The sequence below is a fragment of the Pimephales promelas genome, chromosome 13 (assembly GCF_988280905.1).
Source record: "Pimephales promelas chromosome 13, fPimPro1.hap1.1, whole genome shotgun sequence".
Lineage (NCBI taxonomy): Eukaryota > Metazoa > Chordata > Actinopteri > Cypriniformes > Leuciscidae > Pimephales > Pimephales promelas.
Genome location: NC_142781.1, coordinates 952,653 through 973,617, shown reverse-complemented (window position 1 = coordinate 973,617; position 20,965 = coordinate 952,653). Strand labels below are relative to the sequence as shown.

At 40.0% G+C, this 20,965-nt stretch overlaps 1 protein-coding gene across 2 annotated transcripts; it reads left to right on the top strand.

The window, feature by feature from the left end:
• Positions 1-1,376: 1,376 nt before the first annotated feature.
• Positions 1,377-19,925, top strand: rars2 (arginyl-tRNA synthetase 2, mitochondrial). 2 transcript variants are annotated; one of them, XM_039666201.2, is made up of 20 exons: positions 1,377-1,536; positions 1,616-1,689; positions 2,905-3,007; positions 3,117-3,200; positions 4,456-4,553; positions 4,619-4,674; positions 4,792-4,875; positions 6,006-6,082; positions 6,170-6,328; positions 6,617-6,723; positions 8,482-8,577; positions 8,673-8,733; positions 8,813-8,889; positions 11,003-11,127; positions 11,703-11,770; positions 11,999-12,108; positions 13,851-13,946; positions 17,501-17,575; positions 19,659-19,722; positions 19,810-19,925. In XM_039666201.2, exons 1-20 carry the CDS (start codon positions 1,501-1,503, stop codon positions 19,894-19,896), a joined length of 1,737 nt encoding a protein of 578 aa, XP_039522135.2. In that variant the 5' UTR covers positions 1,377-1,500; the 3' UTR covers positions 19,897-19,925. The 2 variants fall into 2 exon arrangements, with proteins under 2 accessions (XP_039522135.2, XP_088974411.1); XM_089118285.1 differs by having other exon boundaries at positions 6,006-6,328.
• The last annotated feature ends 1,040 nt before the right edge of the window (positions 19,926-20,965 follow it).

The window sequence follows — 20,965 nt, the reverse complement described above, 5'->3', positions numbered from 1 at the left end:
TATTTATTTATTTATTTATTTATTTATTTTTTACGAAGTGTGCAATTAAAGTGCGGAGAAATAGAGAGAAATACGTGATGGTTCGGAGGAGCCATAGACATATACACTAGACCTCACCTTGGGGCTCTAAGCATGCGTCAAAACCGCCGCCATCTTGGAACAGGGGTCTTGTCATAGGAAGTAGCTAGGTAACGCTGCTATCTTTGCCTTTACGTCGAATTCATTGATGGTGTCGGACTTTTGTGCAGCGTATGATGTTCACGGATGAAATCTGAACTAGGAAGAGTGTTTTTGAAAAAAAAAAAAAAAAAAAAAATTTCTTTCTGGAATCAATGATAAATACATGTCTGACCGTTGGAACAAACCAAAAAAACAAGAAAAATCGCATTCATGATGATTTATGGTGATTTTATTTCCGTTAGACCTGTGTATACTACATTGATGCTGATGCATTAAAGTGGAGGGGCGTAAATGTAAATAAAACCATTCGTTCATTGTTTCAAAAAGATATTGTCACGAGGCCAAACTGTATTGTTTACTGGAATAGACTGGTTGAAGGTCTGTTATGGAAGGCCATCTGGACTTTACCAAACAAATATTTATTGGTAAACAAAATAAAGGAAATTAGCTTTAAAATCTTACACAGGTACTACCCAGTAAATAATTTTCTTGTTAAATTTAAAAAGGATATTGATCTGAACTGTTCTTTTTGCAATACATTGCCTGAAACTTTGTTTCATCTGTTTTGGCATTGCGCTCATGTAAGAAAGTTTTGGAAAGACTTATCTAGATTTATAATTCACAATATTGACCCCTCTTTTTCTTTGTGTTTAGAAAATGTTATAGCTGGTTTTAATAATATTCCTTCAAATAAAAGGAAGGAATACTATATTATAAATTTAATTTTAATTTATGCTAAATTCCATATACATAAATGTAAGTACAATAAAACCAAACCTTTGCTTTTGGTTCTTGAAAAAGAAATGCAATTATATATCAAAACTATCCTTCATTCCCACAATAAGAAAGCAATTAAAACTATTTCGATTTGTGAATCCTTTGATATTTTTATATAATGTTTAGCCTCCCCCCCTGGCTGTCTGTTTTTTGTTTTTGTTTTTTCTGCTTGTTTTTGTTTTCTCCATTTTGTATATATTGCAATTCTGACTGTATATTGACTTTGTTGGTTAGAATAAAAAAAAAAAAATTACAAAGATAAAAAAAAAAAAAAAAAAAAAAAGTGGAGGGGCTCCCCTGTTTCAAGATGGCGGCTCTATTGACGCATTCGTTCCAATGAACTGCCATAGCCAAGGTGACGTCTAGTGTCTATGCGGAGGAGCCTGATGACTTTTATTTTGAAAACACGCACAGAAATGACAGTAGCTGACTACAGGATGCTGCTCACACTCTTGTCCTCCAGTACGGAGACTGGTCAGTGACACTTCATGCTCATTCCTGATGTAGTTTCATGTGAATATCTGCTGAACTCCGCGCGCGCACATGGCGTGCTTCTTCAGGCGGAGCGTCGCGCTGCAGGTACACCACGCGCGCGTCTGACGCACTGTGACATTAACACAACCTTATGTCAGATCTGATCGCTATACTTGTTTTGCAGCTCGCGAAGGTGTGCGGAGTGTCTGAAGATGCTTTAATACCCTTGATCTGTGCAGTGCCAGTGTCAAAGAAACAGTAAGAGCCAACGTCCAAACACCCTTAAAGGGATACTCCACCTTTTTTTGTAAATAGGCTCATTTTTATAGTTAAACATTTGAGTTTTACCGTTGACGAAACAATTCAGAGTATTTTCGGATATTTAGAAGAATATAAGTAACCAGACAGTTTCTGGTCTCAATGGCTTCCATAGTAGGAAAAAATATACTATGGCAGTCAATGGGACCAGAAACTGTCTGGTTACTGATATTATTCTAAATATCCGAAAATACTGTCTGCCATTATTGGCCGAACTTGATTAATTCAGGTGTGCCTGATTATTGTTGCCGTGACTACTGAGGTCAATCACACCTGGATTAATCAGTTTGTCCAATAATGACAGACAGGAAACAAGGAGCTGGCTGAAGTTCAGGAAGTAGTGCATCTGTGCATAAGGTCAATTGTTTTGTCAACGGTAAAACTCAAATGTTTAACTCTGGGGGAGTTGTAAAATGAGCCTATTTCCCAAAAAAGTGGAGTATCCCTTTAAACCCATACACCCCGCCAAAAGTTAAAAACAGGCCAAAATCAGTAGATCCAAAGAAAACAGACTTCACAAGACGCCATACAGATTTATAATATTTTATATATGCTTATTAATATACCTTTTACATTTTCACACATTTTTAAATGACTTTAACAGCAAGTTCGTCTTTTAGAAATGAGTTTTCCACATTGTGCGTTTATGAATAAAGAATTTGCCTTTTTACTAATCCCGTTATTGCCAGAATTAGAAAGTTTTCAAAACAGTACTTTTGTCTTTATGATCATAATCACAGATAATTCACATTCAAAATATCTGTACTTTTCTGTACATCCAAGATGTTCATGTCTTTCTTTCTTGAGTGGAAAATAAATGAATGTTTTGAGGAACACACTCCAGGATTTCTCCATGTAGGGTCGAAGGTCCAGGTCGCAGCTTCAAAGTCTAAGAGTCTGATCTAGACAAACCATCTGTCAAAAAATCTATATTTATATTCTTTTTAACCACAAATGCTCATCTTACACTAGCTCTGCGATGAAAGGCTGAAAGGTCAAGCGTGACGTAGGCGGAAGAACCGACCCAATGTTTATGAAGCCAAAGTGCAAAGGCAAAGTCAAACGCCATTTATGAAAAAATATATAAATAAAGAAAAGGTAAAACAACGATGTGGGATATTTTGAAGTTGACTCCAGCGATGTTTGTGACGTCAGGCCGTCCGCTGATCTGCGTGTGTCCGTCGGCTGTCTGCTGCGGAGCGGAGCTGCTGTTCCGGATGGAGACCTGCACACCAAAACACAAGCGCTGGCCAATCAGGTGAGCAGACCTTCCAGAGCCATTCGTCTGCAGACCTGGGAACAGTGCGGAGATCATATGCATGTGTGTGCCTCTGATTTCCATGGCTTTGTTTTGTGTTCTGCTCTAGATCAGACGGGACTCTGTCGTGGAGGACGTCGTCGCTGCTCAAGGAGAGATTCACTTCAGATTGAACAAACTGATCCTGGCGCAGGTGAACTGATGCTCTGCCTTCACACCAATGGAAACAACAATCATACACACAACTCTCCACTGAATGTGCATAATGTTCAACATTTTCACTGATCAGTTTTTGTCAGCTTAAAGTGAGTCCCTGTCGCTGTTATTGATTAATCTGATATTCGTTCTAATCACAGAAATAATTGTGCAGCTTAAATTTCATCATATTTTGTCAAAGAATATAAAAAGTACATAAATGTAGTCAAAGGTCTTCCGTTATACAATGGTTTGATCAGACTGTATTATCATATTATATTCATTATATTATATTATAAATGTTTAGTTTTACACAGTGTTGGGTGTAACTAATTACTAAGTAATTAGTTACTGTAATTTAATTACTTTTCCCTTGAAAATGTAAAGTAAGGGATTACTCTTCATTTATCTGTAATTTAATTACAGTTACTTGTGATGTAATTGAGGTAAATACTGTAGATCAATCCGATCTCACAGCGATTCGTATATGCGTTTTATGAGGTGTCTAATGGCACTCGTACAAATTCGTATGAATTATTGTCAAATATGTATGAAAAAAGTGTGAAATGTCATGAGATCAGACATAAAACAATAATGGGTTTAACATCAAAATGTATTGTCTGATGCTATAAAGTATGTTTTTATAATGTAACCTTCTCCACCTTGGTCTGTTAAAGGATAATTCATGCAATTTTATAGTATTTATTTGAAAGAATTAAAACAGATTCATGTTTCAGCTGGTTGAAATTGATATGGGATTTTGAAAGTAATTAAAAGTGATTAAATACTTTTTAGAGAGAGTAATTCGTACAGTGATCTAATTACACTGTTGAAGAGGTAATTAGTAACTAGTAATTAATTACTTTTTTAGAGTAACTTACCCAACACAACTCTGGTTTTACAGCATTAGGCTGAATCATATGGGCCTATTCTGTTATAATTGTCATTTTATATGTCATTCCCAAGAAAAACACTGTAATTGATGTACAAAACAGAATTAAATTAAACATAATAATTTGTATGAGCACAAAATTGGAATGAATATGGCTTATTAATAATAATAATAATAATAATAGCCTTTAAAGTCAGCATGAAATGAAAATTCATCCCATCGATTTTCTGAATGCATATTATTATGGAAGCTTGCTTTACTCACCACAGGTATTTAAGCAACATTTTCTTACATTTCTGATTGTGAATTTCTTGCAATCGTGAGAAGATTGCATTGACATTTATTATTTTTTATTGCACAGAAACTCTTGGAGCAGCTGCAGTCGGAGCCTGACGGGTTCGGCGTGAAGAGTGAACTTCTGCAGCATCTTCAGGGCGGCAGGACGCTGGTGGAGTTCAGGTTGGTTAACACAGGAGCCGTGAGCTGATTTAGCATGTGGCTCACTCAACTCTCTTTGCTTACAGTTCTCCAAACATCGCTAAGAAATTTCATGCCGGACATCTTCGCTCCACTATAATTGGTGAGGTCGTTACTCTGTTGAATAGTTCTCTCTGTCACCAGTAGATGGAGTGCTTGTATAAAAGATACAACATGTTTTTAATAGAACAAAACTTTAAATGATTCGCTTTTTTTGTAGGAAACTTCATTGCCAACCTGAAGAAGGCCTTGGGGAAAGAGGTTATTCGAGTCAATTATTTGGGTGACTGGGGAATGCAGTTTGGTGAGTTGACATTATTAACCTAGAGAAGTCAGGAAGTTTAGAAAATAGTGCTTTTTGGGTTCTGAGCTTTCATGTGATGTGTAATATTGCTGTTTGTGAATGTAAAAGGTCATCTGACCAATCAGAGCAGAGTAGACCAATCACAACAGACTGGGCCATGTGACCAATCAGAGCAGAGTAGACCAATCACAACAGACTGGGCCATGTGACCAATCAGAGCAGAGTAGACCAATCACAACAGACTGGGCCATGTGACCAATCAGAGCAGAGTAGACCAATCACAACAGACTGGGTCATCTGACCAATCAGAGCAGAGTAGACCAATCACAACAGACTGGGCCATCTGACCAATCAGAGCAGAGTAGACCAATCACAACAGACTGGGCCATCTGACCAATCAGAGCAGAGTAGACCAATCACACAGACTGGGTCATCTGACCAATCAGAGCAGAATAGACCAATCACAACAGACTGAGCCATCTGACCAATCAGAGCAGAGTAGACCAATCACAACAGACTGGGCCATCTGACCAATCAGAGCAGAGTAGACCAATCACAACAGACTGGGCCATGTGACCAATCAGAGCAGAGTAGACCAATCACAACAGACTGGGCCATCTGACCAATCAGAGCAGAGTAGACCAATCACAACAGACTGGGCCATGTGACCAATCAGAGCAGAGTAGACCAATCACAACAGACTGGGCCATCTGACCAATCAGAGCAGAGTAGACCAATCACAACAGACTGGGCCATGTGACCAATCAGAGCAGAGTAGACCAATCACAACAGACTGGGCCATCTGACCAATCAGAGCAGTGTAGACCAATCAGAGCAAAGTAGACCAATCACAACAGACTGGACCATCTGACCAATCAGAGCAGAGTAGACCAATCACAACAGACTGGGCCATCTGACCAATCAGAGCAGAGTAGACCAATCACACAGACTGGGCCATCTGACCAATCAGAGCAGAGTAGACCAATCACACAGACTGGGCCATCTGACCAATCAGAGCAGAGTAGAGCAATCACAACAGACTGGGCCATCTGACCAATCAGAGCAGAGTAGAGCAATCACAGCACACAGAGCTGGTGTTATTGAGTGTGGTGCTGATGGTGTGTGTGCAGGTCTGTTGGGCGCAGGCTTTGAGCGCTTCGGCTGTCAGGAGAAGCTGAAGACGCAGCCGCTGGAACATCTGTTTGAGGTCAGAGGTGTGTGTGTGTGTGTGTCATGTGACCTGGTCCTGGCGGGACGTGCTGGAAGACTCGCGTGTGTTCTCCCGTTGCTGCAGGTGTACGTGCAGGTGAACCGCGAGGCCGAGTGTGACGAGAGCGTGCGTACGGCGGCCGCTGGGTTTTACAGGCGTCTGGTGCAGCGGGAGGATCAGGCTCTGGCCCTGTGGAAGCAGTTTCGGGAGATCACTGTGCACGAGTACAAACGCATCTATCGGGTAACTTCATCATAACGTGTGTTTAGAGATAACCAAAACTAAAACCACAAAAACACATTTTAGTTACTTGAAATAAATGTTCTGTTTCACTTATCAAGCATTTCCATTTAGGCTTTCTATGATCCAGAAACACATCTTCAGGGATATAATTGTTTCTACTCTCATTTGTTGTTGGATAATAAACATGTTAATTATTTAATGTATGTTTAAATACATATGTTAATGAAAATAAATTCAATGTTTTTTTTGGCAGCCATAGTTAAACTGAGGGTGTGTGTCCTCTCTCAGCGTTTAGGAGTTGACTTTGACCATTACTCTGGAGAGTCTCTTCATGACGCTCAGACTCAGAGTGTGCTGGAAGAGCTGACGGCCAAACGCCTGCTGAAGACCTCAGAGTACAGCTCCTTCTGAACACCACACATGCTCTCCTGATCACTTTCAGCATCTGGGTTTCAGTCGCATGCATCCATCAACATAAACCAATAAACTCAATTTAATGCACATTAAATTAAGGTCGGATTTCTTCACTCGAAAAAATCATTGCATAGTTTATTATTAACTATTTGCATCTGATTCATATTTTCATTATTTTTTATGACATCATATTTTCAAAATGTATTTATTCAAAATGCTTAGAATAAGCATACATATTTTCATTGTGAAGCAATTGCATTAATTCAGTTAAAAAGTATGACTTTGAAACAGGCGATATTCAGTTAGATAAAATATATGAGATTGAAACTAATTGGATTTACTGATGAATAATATACACTCACCTAAAGGATTATTAGGAACACCTGTTCAGTTTCTTATTAATTCAATTCTCTAATCAACCAATCACATGGCAGTGTCTTCAATGCATTTAGGGGTGTGGTCCTGGTCAAGACAATCTCCTGAACTCCAAACTGAATGTCAGAATGGGAAAGAAAACAGATTTAAGCAGTTTTGAGCGTGGCATGGTTGTTGGTGTCTGAGTATTTCACAATCTGCTCCGTTACTGGGATTTTCACACACAACCATTTCTAGGGTTTACAAAGAATGGAGTGAAAAGGGAAAAACATCCAGTATGGGTCAGTCCTGTGGGCCAAAATGCCTTGTTGATGCGAGAGGTCAGAGGAGAACGGGCCGACTGATTCAAGCTGATAGAAGAGCAACTTTGACTGAAATAACCACTCGTTACAACCGAGGTATGCAGCAAAGACACAACACACACAACCTTGAGGCGGATGGGCTACAACAGCAGAAGACCCCACCGGGTACCACTCATCTACACTACACATAGGAAAAAGAGGCCACAATTTGCAAGAGCTCACCAAAACTGGACAGTTGAAGACTGGAGAAATGTTGCCTGGTCTGATGAGTCTCGATTTCAGATGGTAGAGTCAGAATTTGGCGTAAACAGAATGAGATCATGGATCATCATGCCTTGTTCCCACTGTGCAGGCTGGTGGTGGTGGTGTAATGGTGTGGGGAATGTTTTCTTGGCACACTTTAGGCCCCTTAGTGCCAATTGGGCATCGTTTAAATGCCACGGCCTACCTGAGCATTGTTTCTGACCATGTCCATCCCTTTATGGCCACCATGTCCCCATCCTCTGATGGATACTTCCAGCAGGATAATGACCATGAATCATTTCAAATCATTTCTTGAGCATGTCAATGAGTTGACTGTACCAATATGGCCGCCACAGTCACCAGATCTCAACCCAATAGAGCATCTTTGGGATGTGGTGGAACGGGAGCTTCATCCCACAAATCTCCATCAACTGCAAGATGCTCTCCTATCAATATGGGCCAACATTTCTAAAGAATGATTTCAGGACCTTATTGAATCAATGCCACGGAGAATTAAGGTGAAAGGGCGTCAAACACAGTATTAGTGTGGCGCTCCTAATAATCCTTTAGGTGAGTGTATAAATCTGTATTTAAAGTCCCTTTGCATACTAATCTTTATTATGGAAATGACACATTTAAAGTTTAAAATTAAACTGAAAATAATTTCTTCATGCTTTAAAATAGTTGGACTCTTAACTCTACACTCATTTAGTATACACAGAACCATTAATATGCAAATGATGTAAACCAAATATGTAGTGGAACTGTTTATTAAATGTGTGTGATTGTGTGCGGTGACTGTGATTGGTTGTTGCACAGGAAGGGCACGGGTGTGGTAGATCTGTCTGGGACGAGCGACATGTCGTCTTACGCCACATTAGTGCGCAGTGATGGGACGTCCCTGTACCTCACCAGGTGTGTCTCGCGCACACACACACACACACACACACATGCGTGTGTTAAGTTTAACGCAGCGTCTCGTGACGGATCTCCCTTCTGTGTGCTTTCAGAGACGTGGCAGCAGCGCTGGACAGGAAGCAGAGGTTTGGCTTTGATGAGATGATCTATGTGGTAAGAACGATCATGAATCTGCTGAGTCATGTGACTCCTTCATCGTCTGCTTCTGCTCAGTCCTCGTTCCCTCTTTCAGACTGATAAGAGTCAGACCGTCCACTTCCAGCAGCTCTTTCACATCCTGGCAGCTATGGGACACCAGTGGGCAGAGAGGTACACACACACACTCACTAGAGGGACACACACATACACACGTGGCCAGGCCCGCTGAACATGCCCCAGTTCCTTGACTCCGCCCCAGTACCTTTACTCTGCCCAAGTTCCTTGACTCCGCCCCAGTTCCATGACTCCGCCTCAGTTCCTTGACTCCACCCCGTGCCTTAACTCCGCCTCCATTCCTTGACTATGCCCCAGTTCCTTGACTCTGCCCCCATTCCTTGACTCCGCCCCAGTTCCATGACTCCTCCTCAGTTCCTTGACTCCGCCCCGTGCCTTAACTCCGCCTCCATTCCTTGACTCCGCCCCAGTTCCTTGACTCTGCCCCCGTTCCTTGACTCTGCCCAGTTCCTTGACTCCGCCTCAGTTCCATGACTCCGCCCCAGTTCCTTGACTCCACCCCCATTCCATGACTCCGCCCCAGTTCCATGACTCCGCTTCAGTTCCTTGACTCTGCCCAGTTCCTTGACTCCGCCTCAGTTCCATGACTCCGCCCCAGTTCCTTGACTCCACCCCCATTCCTTGACTCCGCCCCCATTCCTTGACTCTGCCTCAGTTCCTTGACTCTGCCTTCTGACTTTTTTTTATTTTAATTTTGTGCTGGTTTATTTTTGTTTGCAAAAATAAATTTTTTTCTCTCTATACTTTATTTTTCTTTTGCAATATTTTATTGTGTTGCAAATATGTGGAATGGATTTGACTCCATAAAAATCCCCTCTGTAAAAAACTTTAACTCTAATATGTAAGCAAAATCATTGGTTTATCCAATGTTCAGATTTCTTTTACATTTCTTTGTAAATGTATACCAATTAAAGCATATTTTATTAGATCATACCTCATTTGCATAATTATACATATACAAAAAAATGTTAGCAACTCTTAATGTATTCAGTGTCCAGGGTAAGTATGATGATATCTGTTAGTTAAAGTGTTTGTCTTATTCACCCGTGGTGTCTTTACTTACTGCATGATGAACACAGATACAGTGGACAACTTCCCTTCAGGATGGAGACACACCTTCTCAAATATACTTTCACCAAACCTAACGGCTGGAAAGTAGGAATTCTCTCGTTTGACACACCTACTAACTAAACACCAGTATTATGTGTGTCGGATGTCTTCACTGCCACTTTCATTTGCTTTTTAAAAGAACAAGAAACACTCTGGTTTAGGTCTGACAATAAATATCAATATATTTACACTCTTTCACATGGTTGCTACTGAAACAGATCCTTAGATCCTTTCTAAGGTTTCATTTGTCAATGTCAGTTAAAAGAATAACAAAGAGTGAGTATGTTTTTAATCATTTATTAACCTGTGTTCATCTAAATATCAAAAATTAATTTAGAATATCACAAGTTACCAACATTTACATTTAATCATTTAACAGACAAATCATTTATCCAATGGAGATCAACTGAAGCAGGGGAAGTGTGTATCATAAGTGTGTAGTGTTTATGAGCCAGAGAGGACAGGCGGGAGTGGATTCATGACAAAATGAGTTCATCATTTAAGCTTTGTCGGCTTTGAATTGTGGTTTGGATCTGGCCATGAGTAAATTTAACAATATCCCATCAGTTATCCTAAATCTTACACTCACATTTACGCAGTGGATCATAAACGTTTCTTCCTTGGGTTTGCTTTTAATTGAACCCCATCATATTCACATTCTTTACTGTGCTAAAGTAGAGAAACGCTGTAGGACAGATGGCCTACTTTTTTACTTGCACATCAAATTGTTTTTGACACGGTTTGTGCTTATTAGACATGCTCAGGCTTGTCAAGTTTCTATGTAAAGCGCGTTTCACACCGCGGGTGGTTTTAGTGTCGCCTCCTCTGGCAGCTCAATATCAAGCATAGCCTAAATATCTTCAGAAATACAAAGACAGTGCACTCATATTACTTATGAATGGGAGAAAGTGCAATGCTCAATATGGCTGAGTAAGCCCCGCCTCCTAAATAAAAGATCCAATCGCTGATTGGTAAAGTCATCGCATCACTGCAGCTCCGGTTGCTATAGGCGTTTCAAAGATGGCCGCCAAGAGAAATGACATGCCTTAAAGGGACTTCGGTATCTGAGTATGTGTGTGTGTGTGTGTGTGTGTGACAGGTGTCGTCATGTGGCGTTCGGGCTGGTGCAGGGCATGAGCACGCGGCGCGGGGAGGTGGTGTTCCTGGAGGACGTGCTGGAGGAGGCACGGAGCCGCATGATCAACAACATGAGGCAGTCCAGAAGTGAGAACACACTCCTCCTACACACACACACACTCTTCAACAGTCCCACGACGGCTGGGGGAGACACTGTGAATTAACTTATGATTTTGAATGGAGCCTTTGCACATTCGAGGGGTTCTCAGAAGCAGAAGTCGTCATAATACAACAAATAATATAAGCGTAGTCATTACCAATAGCAAAATAAAAAATCAAACACTTTTTTTCGCGATAGATTGAGAAATATGTCAAATAAGCCATCAATGTTGCCTTGTTGAATATGCTAGAAACACTCACAGCACTGGGAACTGGTTATACAGTTAATTTATATAAACAAATAATAGAGTTTTATACTTATTTCTAGTTTGTGCAGTGTGGATACGACTGCACTAGTGAGTGACTGTAGTCAGGATCACTCTTTGGAAGTGACTCTGGGACAGAAGGGTTGGCGTAGATGAGAATAGCATGAGTTTACAGCAGGACGGATCTGTGTCTCGAAGTGCAGGTTGTGATCGAGCAGAAAGACCAGATTTCTAGTGTGTTGACATGGCATGATGAACTGGTTTTGGTTAACTGGGGCTCTCTCTGTGTGTGCGTAGCTTCAAAAGTGCTGGAGGAGCCGGAACTGACAGCTGAGAGGATCGGGGTCAGCGCTTTAATCATACAGGTACACACACACACACACACACACACACACTCTCAGTCAAGCACCAGACCGGTTCCTGTATGGCACAAACCTGACTGACTGCATTACACTTCTGAAATGTGTGATTTATTATGTGATGAGGTATAATGTCATATTGAGTGTCGTGATATTCAGGCTGTGTGTGTGTAATTTTTGTGTAGCCTCATGCTATCGGTGTGTGTGTGTGTGTTTATCTCTTGTGTTTGTCAGGACTTTAAAGGGCCTCTGATGTCAGACTATAAATTCGAGTGGGACAAAGTCCTACAGTCTCGAGGAGACACGGGTGTGTTTCTGCAGTACACACACGCCCGGCTCTGCAGGTACACCCACACACACACACACACAGACTAACCTAATAGTATACAAGGATGGCCCTGTCTGTTGTGATTGAGCCATCTGACCAATCAGTGCGGAGTAGATCAGTCTGTTGTGATTGGTCTGCTCTGATTGGTCAGATGGCGTGGGTTTTGTCATATGAATCTCATCAAAGTGGATTTGCTTTGATCCAAGCTCTTCCAGTCCCAGATACACTACACTGTTTTAGGGGCAGAGCAGACGCTGTTCAGCCAATCAAGACCAGAGGCTGGCATTATGCAAAGTACTTGCAAACCTACGTAGGACTGGAATTACCAGAGAATGTCTAATTGAAGAGAATTGGCACTGACTGGTTACTTCCGGGTTGTGGACTGGCTGCAGTAACGCGTCTCTGTCCATGCGGGGGCGCTCGCGGTCGAGTGCAGAATGAATGGGAGTCAATGGGGTTTCACCCCCAGAAATCCACTTTTCTCGGGATGTAATTTTTTGTCAAGTAATTTGAAAGTTGTATTCAAAAGGGAGGGCTAAGAAAATACACTCAGATGAAAATTGCATTTTTAAGTTCACTTATCTGTTCAAAAAATCCGTTCAAAACTGTGATGATGTCACACAATAGCAGAATGCTAGCGTGCTCCGGCCAACAACGGCCTAACCTGTAAGAAATCAAAAAGACATAAGTACTCGTTCATTCGACTTTTGGCCTATAATCTATATTGAACTTGCGGAATCAACAATAAAATCTATTTTGATTTAACGACAAGCAGGTGAAAGAGACGCATTTAGCCGTTTAGCCCCATAGACTCCCATTCATTCTGCTCTCGCTCATGATCACCTCTAGTGGAATTATAATGGAACTGCGACCAAGATGATACACAACGGGGCTAATAGGAAGTGCCAAGGCTCTCCGTTAGACGGGCTCTGCAATTACTTTGTTTCAGGCTGTGTTCAGATTCGTTCCTTCTATCAAGAAGACAAAAACTCAATTCATCTGCAACGATTTATAAAAATATAATAAGCAGACCTTTTACATTCACGAACAGTTGTATTAAACTACATGAAAGGGAATTTACCAAAAAGCATAATAGAGACACTTTAAAATACATTTAATACCCGTCTGGAGTCAGTGATGCGGATTAGGGTTGGGTATCGTTTGAATTTGAACGATTCTGATTCCGATTCCTTGTTTCGATTCCGGTTCCTAACGATTCTCGATTCCGATTCTTTTAAGAGGCAGGGTCAAAAAAGTTTAGCTAACCTTGCTAACCAACGGCCTTTCTGAAGGAAATACTCCTTCTGTAAAAATACTCCTTTTGTCACAAATTTAGCATTTTGCCGAGATTTCGTTATTTTTAGAAAAGTGAAGCCACACTTTGGATCGCCGACGTAAGCTACTCATGTTCGACTCGCGTGGTTATGCCAACACTTCCGGTAGACGCTTCTTCGTTGGTGTTGTTCAGCGGTTTCTTCTTCCGCTCGGCGGACTGTGAATATCGAAACTAGGAATCAAAATTTTAACTTTTGAACGATTCCGGGAAAAACGAAAAGTTAGTCTCGGTTCCAATCGATACTTGATTCTCGATACCCAACCCTAATGCTGATTGGACAACATCTGTGTGTAATGGATGGTCGTGTCAGTCAGTTCATATGCTGTAAGTCTGTCTTCTCACTTGTAATCTATATTCATATATTGGGTAACGTCCGTATGGTGTCAGGGGTTTATTGCTCATGATTGTGTTTGTCTTCACAGTTTGCTGAGGACACATGCGAGTGAGGCGTACTCTTGCCGTGACGTCTCTCCTCTCATGGACAGCAGAAGTGTTTCAGTTCTCCAGCACCTGCTCAGGTGAGCGTCACCTTTACCACACATACTCCACATTCATTACATCAGTGAAGCTCGTCCGACAACCAGTGGTGGAGGAACTGCTGAATGTCAAATAACCAGATAAATATTTACTTTAGTAAAAATAGAAGTAACACAATGACAACCATATTTAAGTAAAAAGTACCTGATTTTAAATGTACTTTATTAAAAGTAAAAGTACTTGCATAACTTATTTTCTTAATGTCTATTTTCTAATGATTAATAAAACATTTAATTCTAACTCATTTAACCTAATACTCCTATAATGATGGAAAAAAAAAATGTTGTCACCATTTCTGAAACAAGCTTGCAATTAGGCAATATACACATCATGCTTATTCTTACTATATGTTCATAACTATGTTTGGCAATAAAAGCGATTAATTTATGGTGTAATTCTGAACCTCGTGGCTTGCCATAATCCTAACCAATCGCATATTACACACGGTGTGTTTCCTATGCACGTAAAAACTAATTTTCGCGTATGAATTGCACGATAAACTAAGACGCATTTAGTGTGACCGGGTTGAAATGCTATCTATAGCAACGGACGGTCAGATTACGTTTTGGCCGGGGAAAAACTGATCAGAAAATGTAATGAAAATGTAACAGAAGTTGTAGAAATGTAGTGGACTAGAACCAGTGTTGGGTAAGTTACTCTAAAAAAGTAATTAATAACTAGTTACTAATTACCTCTTCAACAGTGTAATTAGATTACCGCACTAATTACTCTCTATAAAAAGTATTTAATTACTAATTACTTTCAAAATCCCATATCAATCTCAACCAGCGGAATAATACAAGGATAGACATGAATCTGTTTTAATTCTTTCAAATAAATACTATAAAATTGCATGAATTATCCTTAAACTGATCAAGGTGGAGAAGGTCACATTATAAAAACATACTTTTTAGCATCAGACAATACATTTTGATGTTGAACCTACTATTGTTTTATGTCTGATCTCATTACATTTCTCACTTTTTTCATACATATTTTACAAGACGACTAATTCATACGAATTTGTACGAGTGCGGTCATACAATTTAGACACCTCATAAAATGCATACGAATGTACGCTGTGAGATCGGATTGATCTATACACAGTATTTACCTCAATTACAACAGAAGTAACTGTAATTAAATTACAGATAAATGAAGAGTAATCCCTTACTTTACTTTTTCAAGGGAAAAGTAATTAAATTACAGTAACTAATTACTTAGTAATTAGTTACACCCAACACTGACTAGAACGTAGGGTTGTGCCGATAGACGATAGTATCGTGTATCGACGATAGTCTGACATATCGCCGATGGCAGATGCCTTTGACGATATCAATACGATAATTGGCTCGTTTTACCATAATGTATTAAATTATTATTATTAGGCCTATTATTATTATTATTATAAAGCTAGTATTGTTATTAAATGAATATTAGGAACTACAATCAATTTGCCTTGCCTAAATTTACAACGACATCACCTCATAACAATTGCATCAACACACTAATGAGGACTCCTCTAAGAGAATGTTTTTAAAACAGACTAAAAAACATCCCACATCAAAATTCAATTGCAAGGTGATCCATTCACAAATTATCAAGTGTGCTCGTTTTAACAGACGCAAAATTCAATTTCCTACAGATCCAAGATGAAAACGGCATCGTTGTTCGTCAGTATTTGTTTCCGTAACACATTAACAAAACGTTTAATGACACCAACACTAAAAACAATACAATTACTAAATAGTATTAATAATAATATCACTAAAATAGTATTATAGTTACCGTTATCATCGTCGTCTCTGAGTGAACGCGGCGTTAATGCAGATGCCGAAAGCAGTCCGTTTTTACTTTCACTTTCAGAGATTGAGCGCGTTTACATGCGACGACGTTCTTAACCTGATTATGTTGAATAAACTTGACAATGCATGTGGTCATGTAAACGTTTCCTTTATCAGAGTCAAGTCATAAGTATAAGTATAAACCGATCGACTCAGCTAGACGTTTGGCCCTTGCTCTTGTTTCTCCCGGCATTTAAAACGCATTAACCCGCGTACTTCGAGCTTACTGAAGTGCGCATGTGAAGTGCGCAGAGAGCGCACTGGTAGGGGGACACATATCGCAAACTCCGACTCTTTCTGACCCAAGAAATTATTAAAACGTGTTTTCATCTCGTGCAGAAATAGACCCTAGTCAAAATGCTGCATGTAACGGCATGAGGATAGGCTAATGTGTCCGTAAATTTCCCGTTGACAAACAAAAGTATTAGGATCTCTTTTTTTTACCTCACTATACCAGGAAATAACCTGATCCTATTAATAAACACTCCACCTTTGCTAGCAAAATAGAAAAAAGATTCTCGTATATAAAACGAAGTAGGCTAATAAAACAAGCAAATTAATGAGTAGGCTAAATAATCAAGTTAATAATCAAATGTCAGCCCCGCCCCCTCACGATAATATCGTGTATCGCCGATCTCACAGGCTGACGATAGGACGATATGAAAATGGAGCATATCGCCCAACACTACTAGAACGTATAATAATTGCTGCAAAATGTAACGAAGTAAAAGTAAAAAGTATGCACTATTTATTCTACTTAAGTAAAGTAAAGATGCGTGAAAAATGTGCTTAAGTAAAGTAACAAAAGTATTTGTACTTCGTTACATTCCACCACTGCCGACAACACTGGAGGAGGCGGGGCGCTCCACCCAGACAATGCCCGATCCCATCGGTGTGAGACTATGAGCTGGGCGTTTTAAAGCTCACATCGTATAATGAATCACACAACACATGCTGTCATGAGTACTGTGTGGAATTGTTTTCCAGTTAATAGGAACACACAGGTATGAAGTCATTCCAGGTCGGTCGACCTTTTATTATCGGTGGAATGCACACACACACACACACACACAGCAACTTCTCTCTGTAATAACAACATATCAATGACTTGAGCCTCCAGAAGTTTGGGACGAGATGCATAAGTATTTAGTACTGCACTAATCTAAACTAGTCCTGGTTTAAAGAGGACTTACTCTGATGTGTTCAGGCTCTCCTAGAACAGGAATGTTGATTATTCTCCATTGTTGCGGCTCCTCTCTTCCCAGTCTGTCAGTAACGCTCTGTTCACTTCCTGTCTCTGTAAAGCCCCTCCTCCTGAAAAGCACACTGTGCTCTGATTGGTCGGCTGGATCAGTGTGCTGTGATTGGTCCCGCCCCTTTCCATAATCAGTTTAACAACTTAACCAGGCCCCGCCCCTTTATTCTGCGCATGAATTATTATAATGAGGAATATTGTGACGTGTGCGTTCCCGGGAGGAACTCTAGACTCCAATGGAGGCGTTTCAGGAGTTCACACAGCAGCGTCACACACGAGTAATGGGTTCTCCTATAGGACACGCTTGTCTTGAGGTGTGGTAAGCAGCCCGTTGAAGAATAAAGCAGCAGAGGTTGACCGTTTATTATTCGTGGAGGCTTTGCTTCTAGTGTGAGTGTAATGTACACACAGTAATGTGTGACTGGCCTGTTTTCAGATATGATGAAGTGCTTCTTCAGTCGGTGAACGACCTGCAGCCCCGACACCTGGTCAACTTCCTCATGACCCTCAGGTACACACGATCACCCCAGCTGAGTAAACGCATTTGAGTGTGTAGCAGAAGGGTAAGCTGGGTTTGGGACAACCTTACACACCATCATCTGTCATGCGCAGAGGGGATTGGGCGTGTCGGGCCGTGGGCGTGTGTGTGTGTGTGCCCTCCCTCTCTCGGCGGGTTGCTTTTTTAATGCATCACATATTATATGTTATACAGTATACACACATCTATTAAGAGCCTAACATGAAAGATCAGAAAAACATTACGCTACACTTTTTTTTCATGCGCTAATCAATTTTGAGACTGGACTTCCTATCATCAAATACAGATGAAACACATAATTAGCTCTTACTTTGGTGCTTGAGCAGGACGTGACCTCGTGAAGACTAGTGGTCAGTTCGACACTGGCGATCGGGCGTTTCTAAAATCAATACTCGCCAGAGATGCATAAAGTTCTAGAAACCCGGACTTGAGTAAAAGTACAAGTGCTCTATCAAAAAAGTGACTTGAGTAGAAATACTAAAGTATTCAACATTTGTTGTACTTAAGTAATGCAAGTAGTTTATTTAAAAATTCACTACTTAAGTACTAAAATTAAAAGTACAAGTATTGTGTCATGCAATTATTAAAGAAAGCAGTCAAAAGTTTGAACTAGCAATCAAATAAGGCGCTTTGGCGGCCATTGCATGAAAGCCAACTCGCAACGAATGATTCGTAAAAATTTTTATAATTGTAACGAGTAACTAGCAGAACATTAAAAAAATATCGAAGTAAAAGTATTAAATTCATCGAAAATATCTACTGAAGTAAAAGTAGAAGTATGAGAAAAACACAATACTCTAGTAGAGTACAGATACAGCATTTTAGTACTTACAGTTTTTTTCAATTGCTAACACACAATTTGGTTTTATCAAAATACTTAACACAATTCACAAAACTACACACCCAAACTGCAAAATACCTCATATATCCTGCAAAATGAAGCCGAAACTACACACAGTATTATCAAAATTAGACTTTTGCATGAAATGGCACACACTTCATTCATATTACCAGATTTTTGCCTAAACAACTACACACTGTTGGGCATAATGAAAAGCACTCCTATCTTTAGTATGCTTTGCCATAATACTGAAATATGTATCAGATTGTTCACATGCACAGAAATATTTGCAGACACACACATGCTGTTGAAACTTCATTTTACAGTAATGTATTTTTTCACTACAGTAAACAGGTCAGTGTAACGTATGCACAACAGAAATATTTACATAAAATTACTTACAAAAAACAGTAAACTGAAAAAGAAACTTCCAGAAAATATATTACAGTAAGAAAAAAGTGGCAAGAAAAATAATTTTTATAGTTTTATAGTTTTTATAGTGCTTACATCCTGATTGAAGAGTTAACAATTAACCATTGAGGTGTTTGGCCAGATGGCACATTGTAATCAGCTCATGTAGTGTCATTTTAAATGGTAGTGTTTAGAAATGGCAAACATGTGACTTTATGTCAGATTGTCGTGTCTTATGCAGAGAACTGTGCTCAGTGCATTTAAAAAGTGGCATTTTGAAATGCAAAATGTGTGTAAAGCAGAAAATGTGTTTAGACTTTTGGAAACTTGAGAAGAAGTTTTGCTCTCTGTGTGTCCGTTTAAAGAATTGTGCCGTGCATGTCATTTTAGTGTGTTAGCAACTGGAAAAAACTGTAAGTACAGTACTTAAGTAGTTGTACTTCGTTACTATACATCTCTGATACTCGCATGAAATACACAGAGGGAAAAACAGGACATCATGTAAAGGCTACGCTCACACCATCAGTCCAAATCAGATTATTTGTGCATCTGATTGGATTGGAATGTAAAATGATTGGTCCACACTCATGTATCGCAGCTGTTGGTTTCTATGGTAACGCCACTGTGTCGTTCGGTATACGCCAAAAACCACACCATACAGGGGTTTGCCATACTAGTCTTAGATACAGATGATGATTCTTGTGGTCAGATTACAATCAAACGAGTGTGTAAGTTAGTTCTGCTGGCGTTACTGGGTTTCTGGTCCGTCATTGTTTGCTCTGATGAGGTTTACTGTGTTTTCAGTCACCTGGTGGCGTCGGCTCACCGAGAGCTGCCCGTGAAGGGAAGTCCAGAAGCGACGGCCCAGGTAAACACACACACACACACACACACACACACACTATCAGAGACTGTTCAGCATCTGGACCGACGCTTACAGTGTGTGTTTCCTCAGGCCCGCCTGTGTCTGTTCAGCTCCGCCCGCTCAGTGCTGGCCAGTGGCATGAGGATTCTGGGTATTACACCAGTCGACAAAATGTGACTTACTGTAATAAAAGGATTTTTCTTCAATATTTGTTCATTTCTTGGTTAACACAGAACATGTTTAATGCATTTATTGACCATCTTAAAGTCCCCGTGAAATCAAAATTTAACCTATTTACTTTGTTAGCGCATATTCTTAGTCTTGTGGTGAACAATTAATCCGTGCGTGCAAGTGAATATATATTAAAAAAATGTTTTACCTTAGTAATCCTTAATCAAAATCTGAAAAGTTACATCACTGTGTAATGACGGGGCACAAGCTCCTCAGAACAGGACACGTCTGGGTCTGTAGTGTCGGATCCGTTTAACGCAGAAGTGTCTGAATCGAACTTTATTGGAGTAATTTCCAGGTCTGGATTAGTATGGAACAATATTTGTTTCCTCACTATGATTTCATGCCAAAAGTGGTCCTTGAGTAATTGACCAACATGACACATCTTCATAATGCTAAACGGAAATTAAAGGATTAGTTAACTTTTGAAAAAACTTTTGCTGATAATTTACTCACCCCCATGTCATCCAAGATGTTCATGTCTTTCTTTCCTCAGTCGAAAAGAAATGTAGGTTTTTGATGAAAACATTCCAGGATTTTTCTCCATATAATGGACTTCAATGGGAACCGGATGGTTCAAGGTCCGAAAGACAGTTAATAACAGTTTCAGATGCAGCTTCAAATGTCTTTAAACGACACCAGACGATGAATAAGGGTCTTATCATGCGAAACGATCGGTTATTTCAAAGCTTATTCCAAAAATGTAACTTTTCTAAGGACAAATGCTAGCCTTTCTCCATTCTGTGAGGCGCGTTTGTAACGTCACGTATTACGTAATTACGTTCAAAAGGTCACGGGCGACGTAGCCAGAACTACAGAGCCAGAGTGTTTACAAGTTGAACGTGAAAACTAACTCAAACGCCGTTTACAAAAAAGGATTTAAAAGGTAAAACAACGATGTCGGACGATTTTGATTCTGTACTTCCGGCCACGTCGCCCGTGACCTTTTGAACGTAATTACGTATTACGTGACGTTACAAACGCGCCTCACAGAATAGAGCAAGGCTAGCATTTG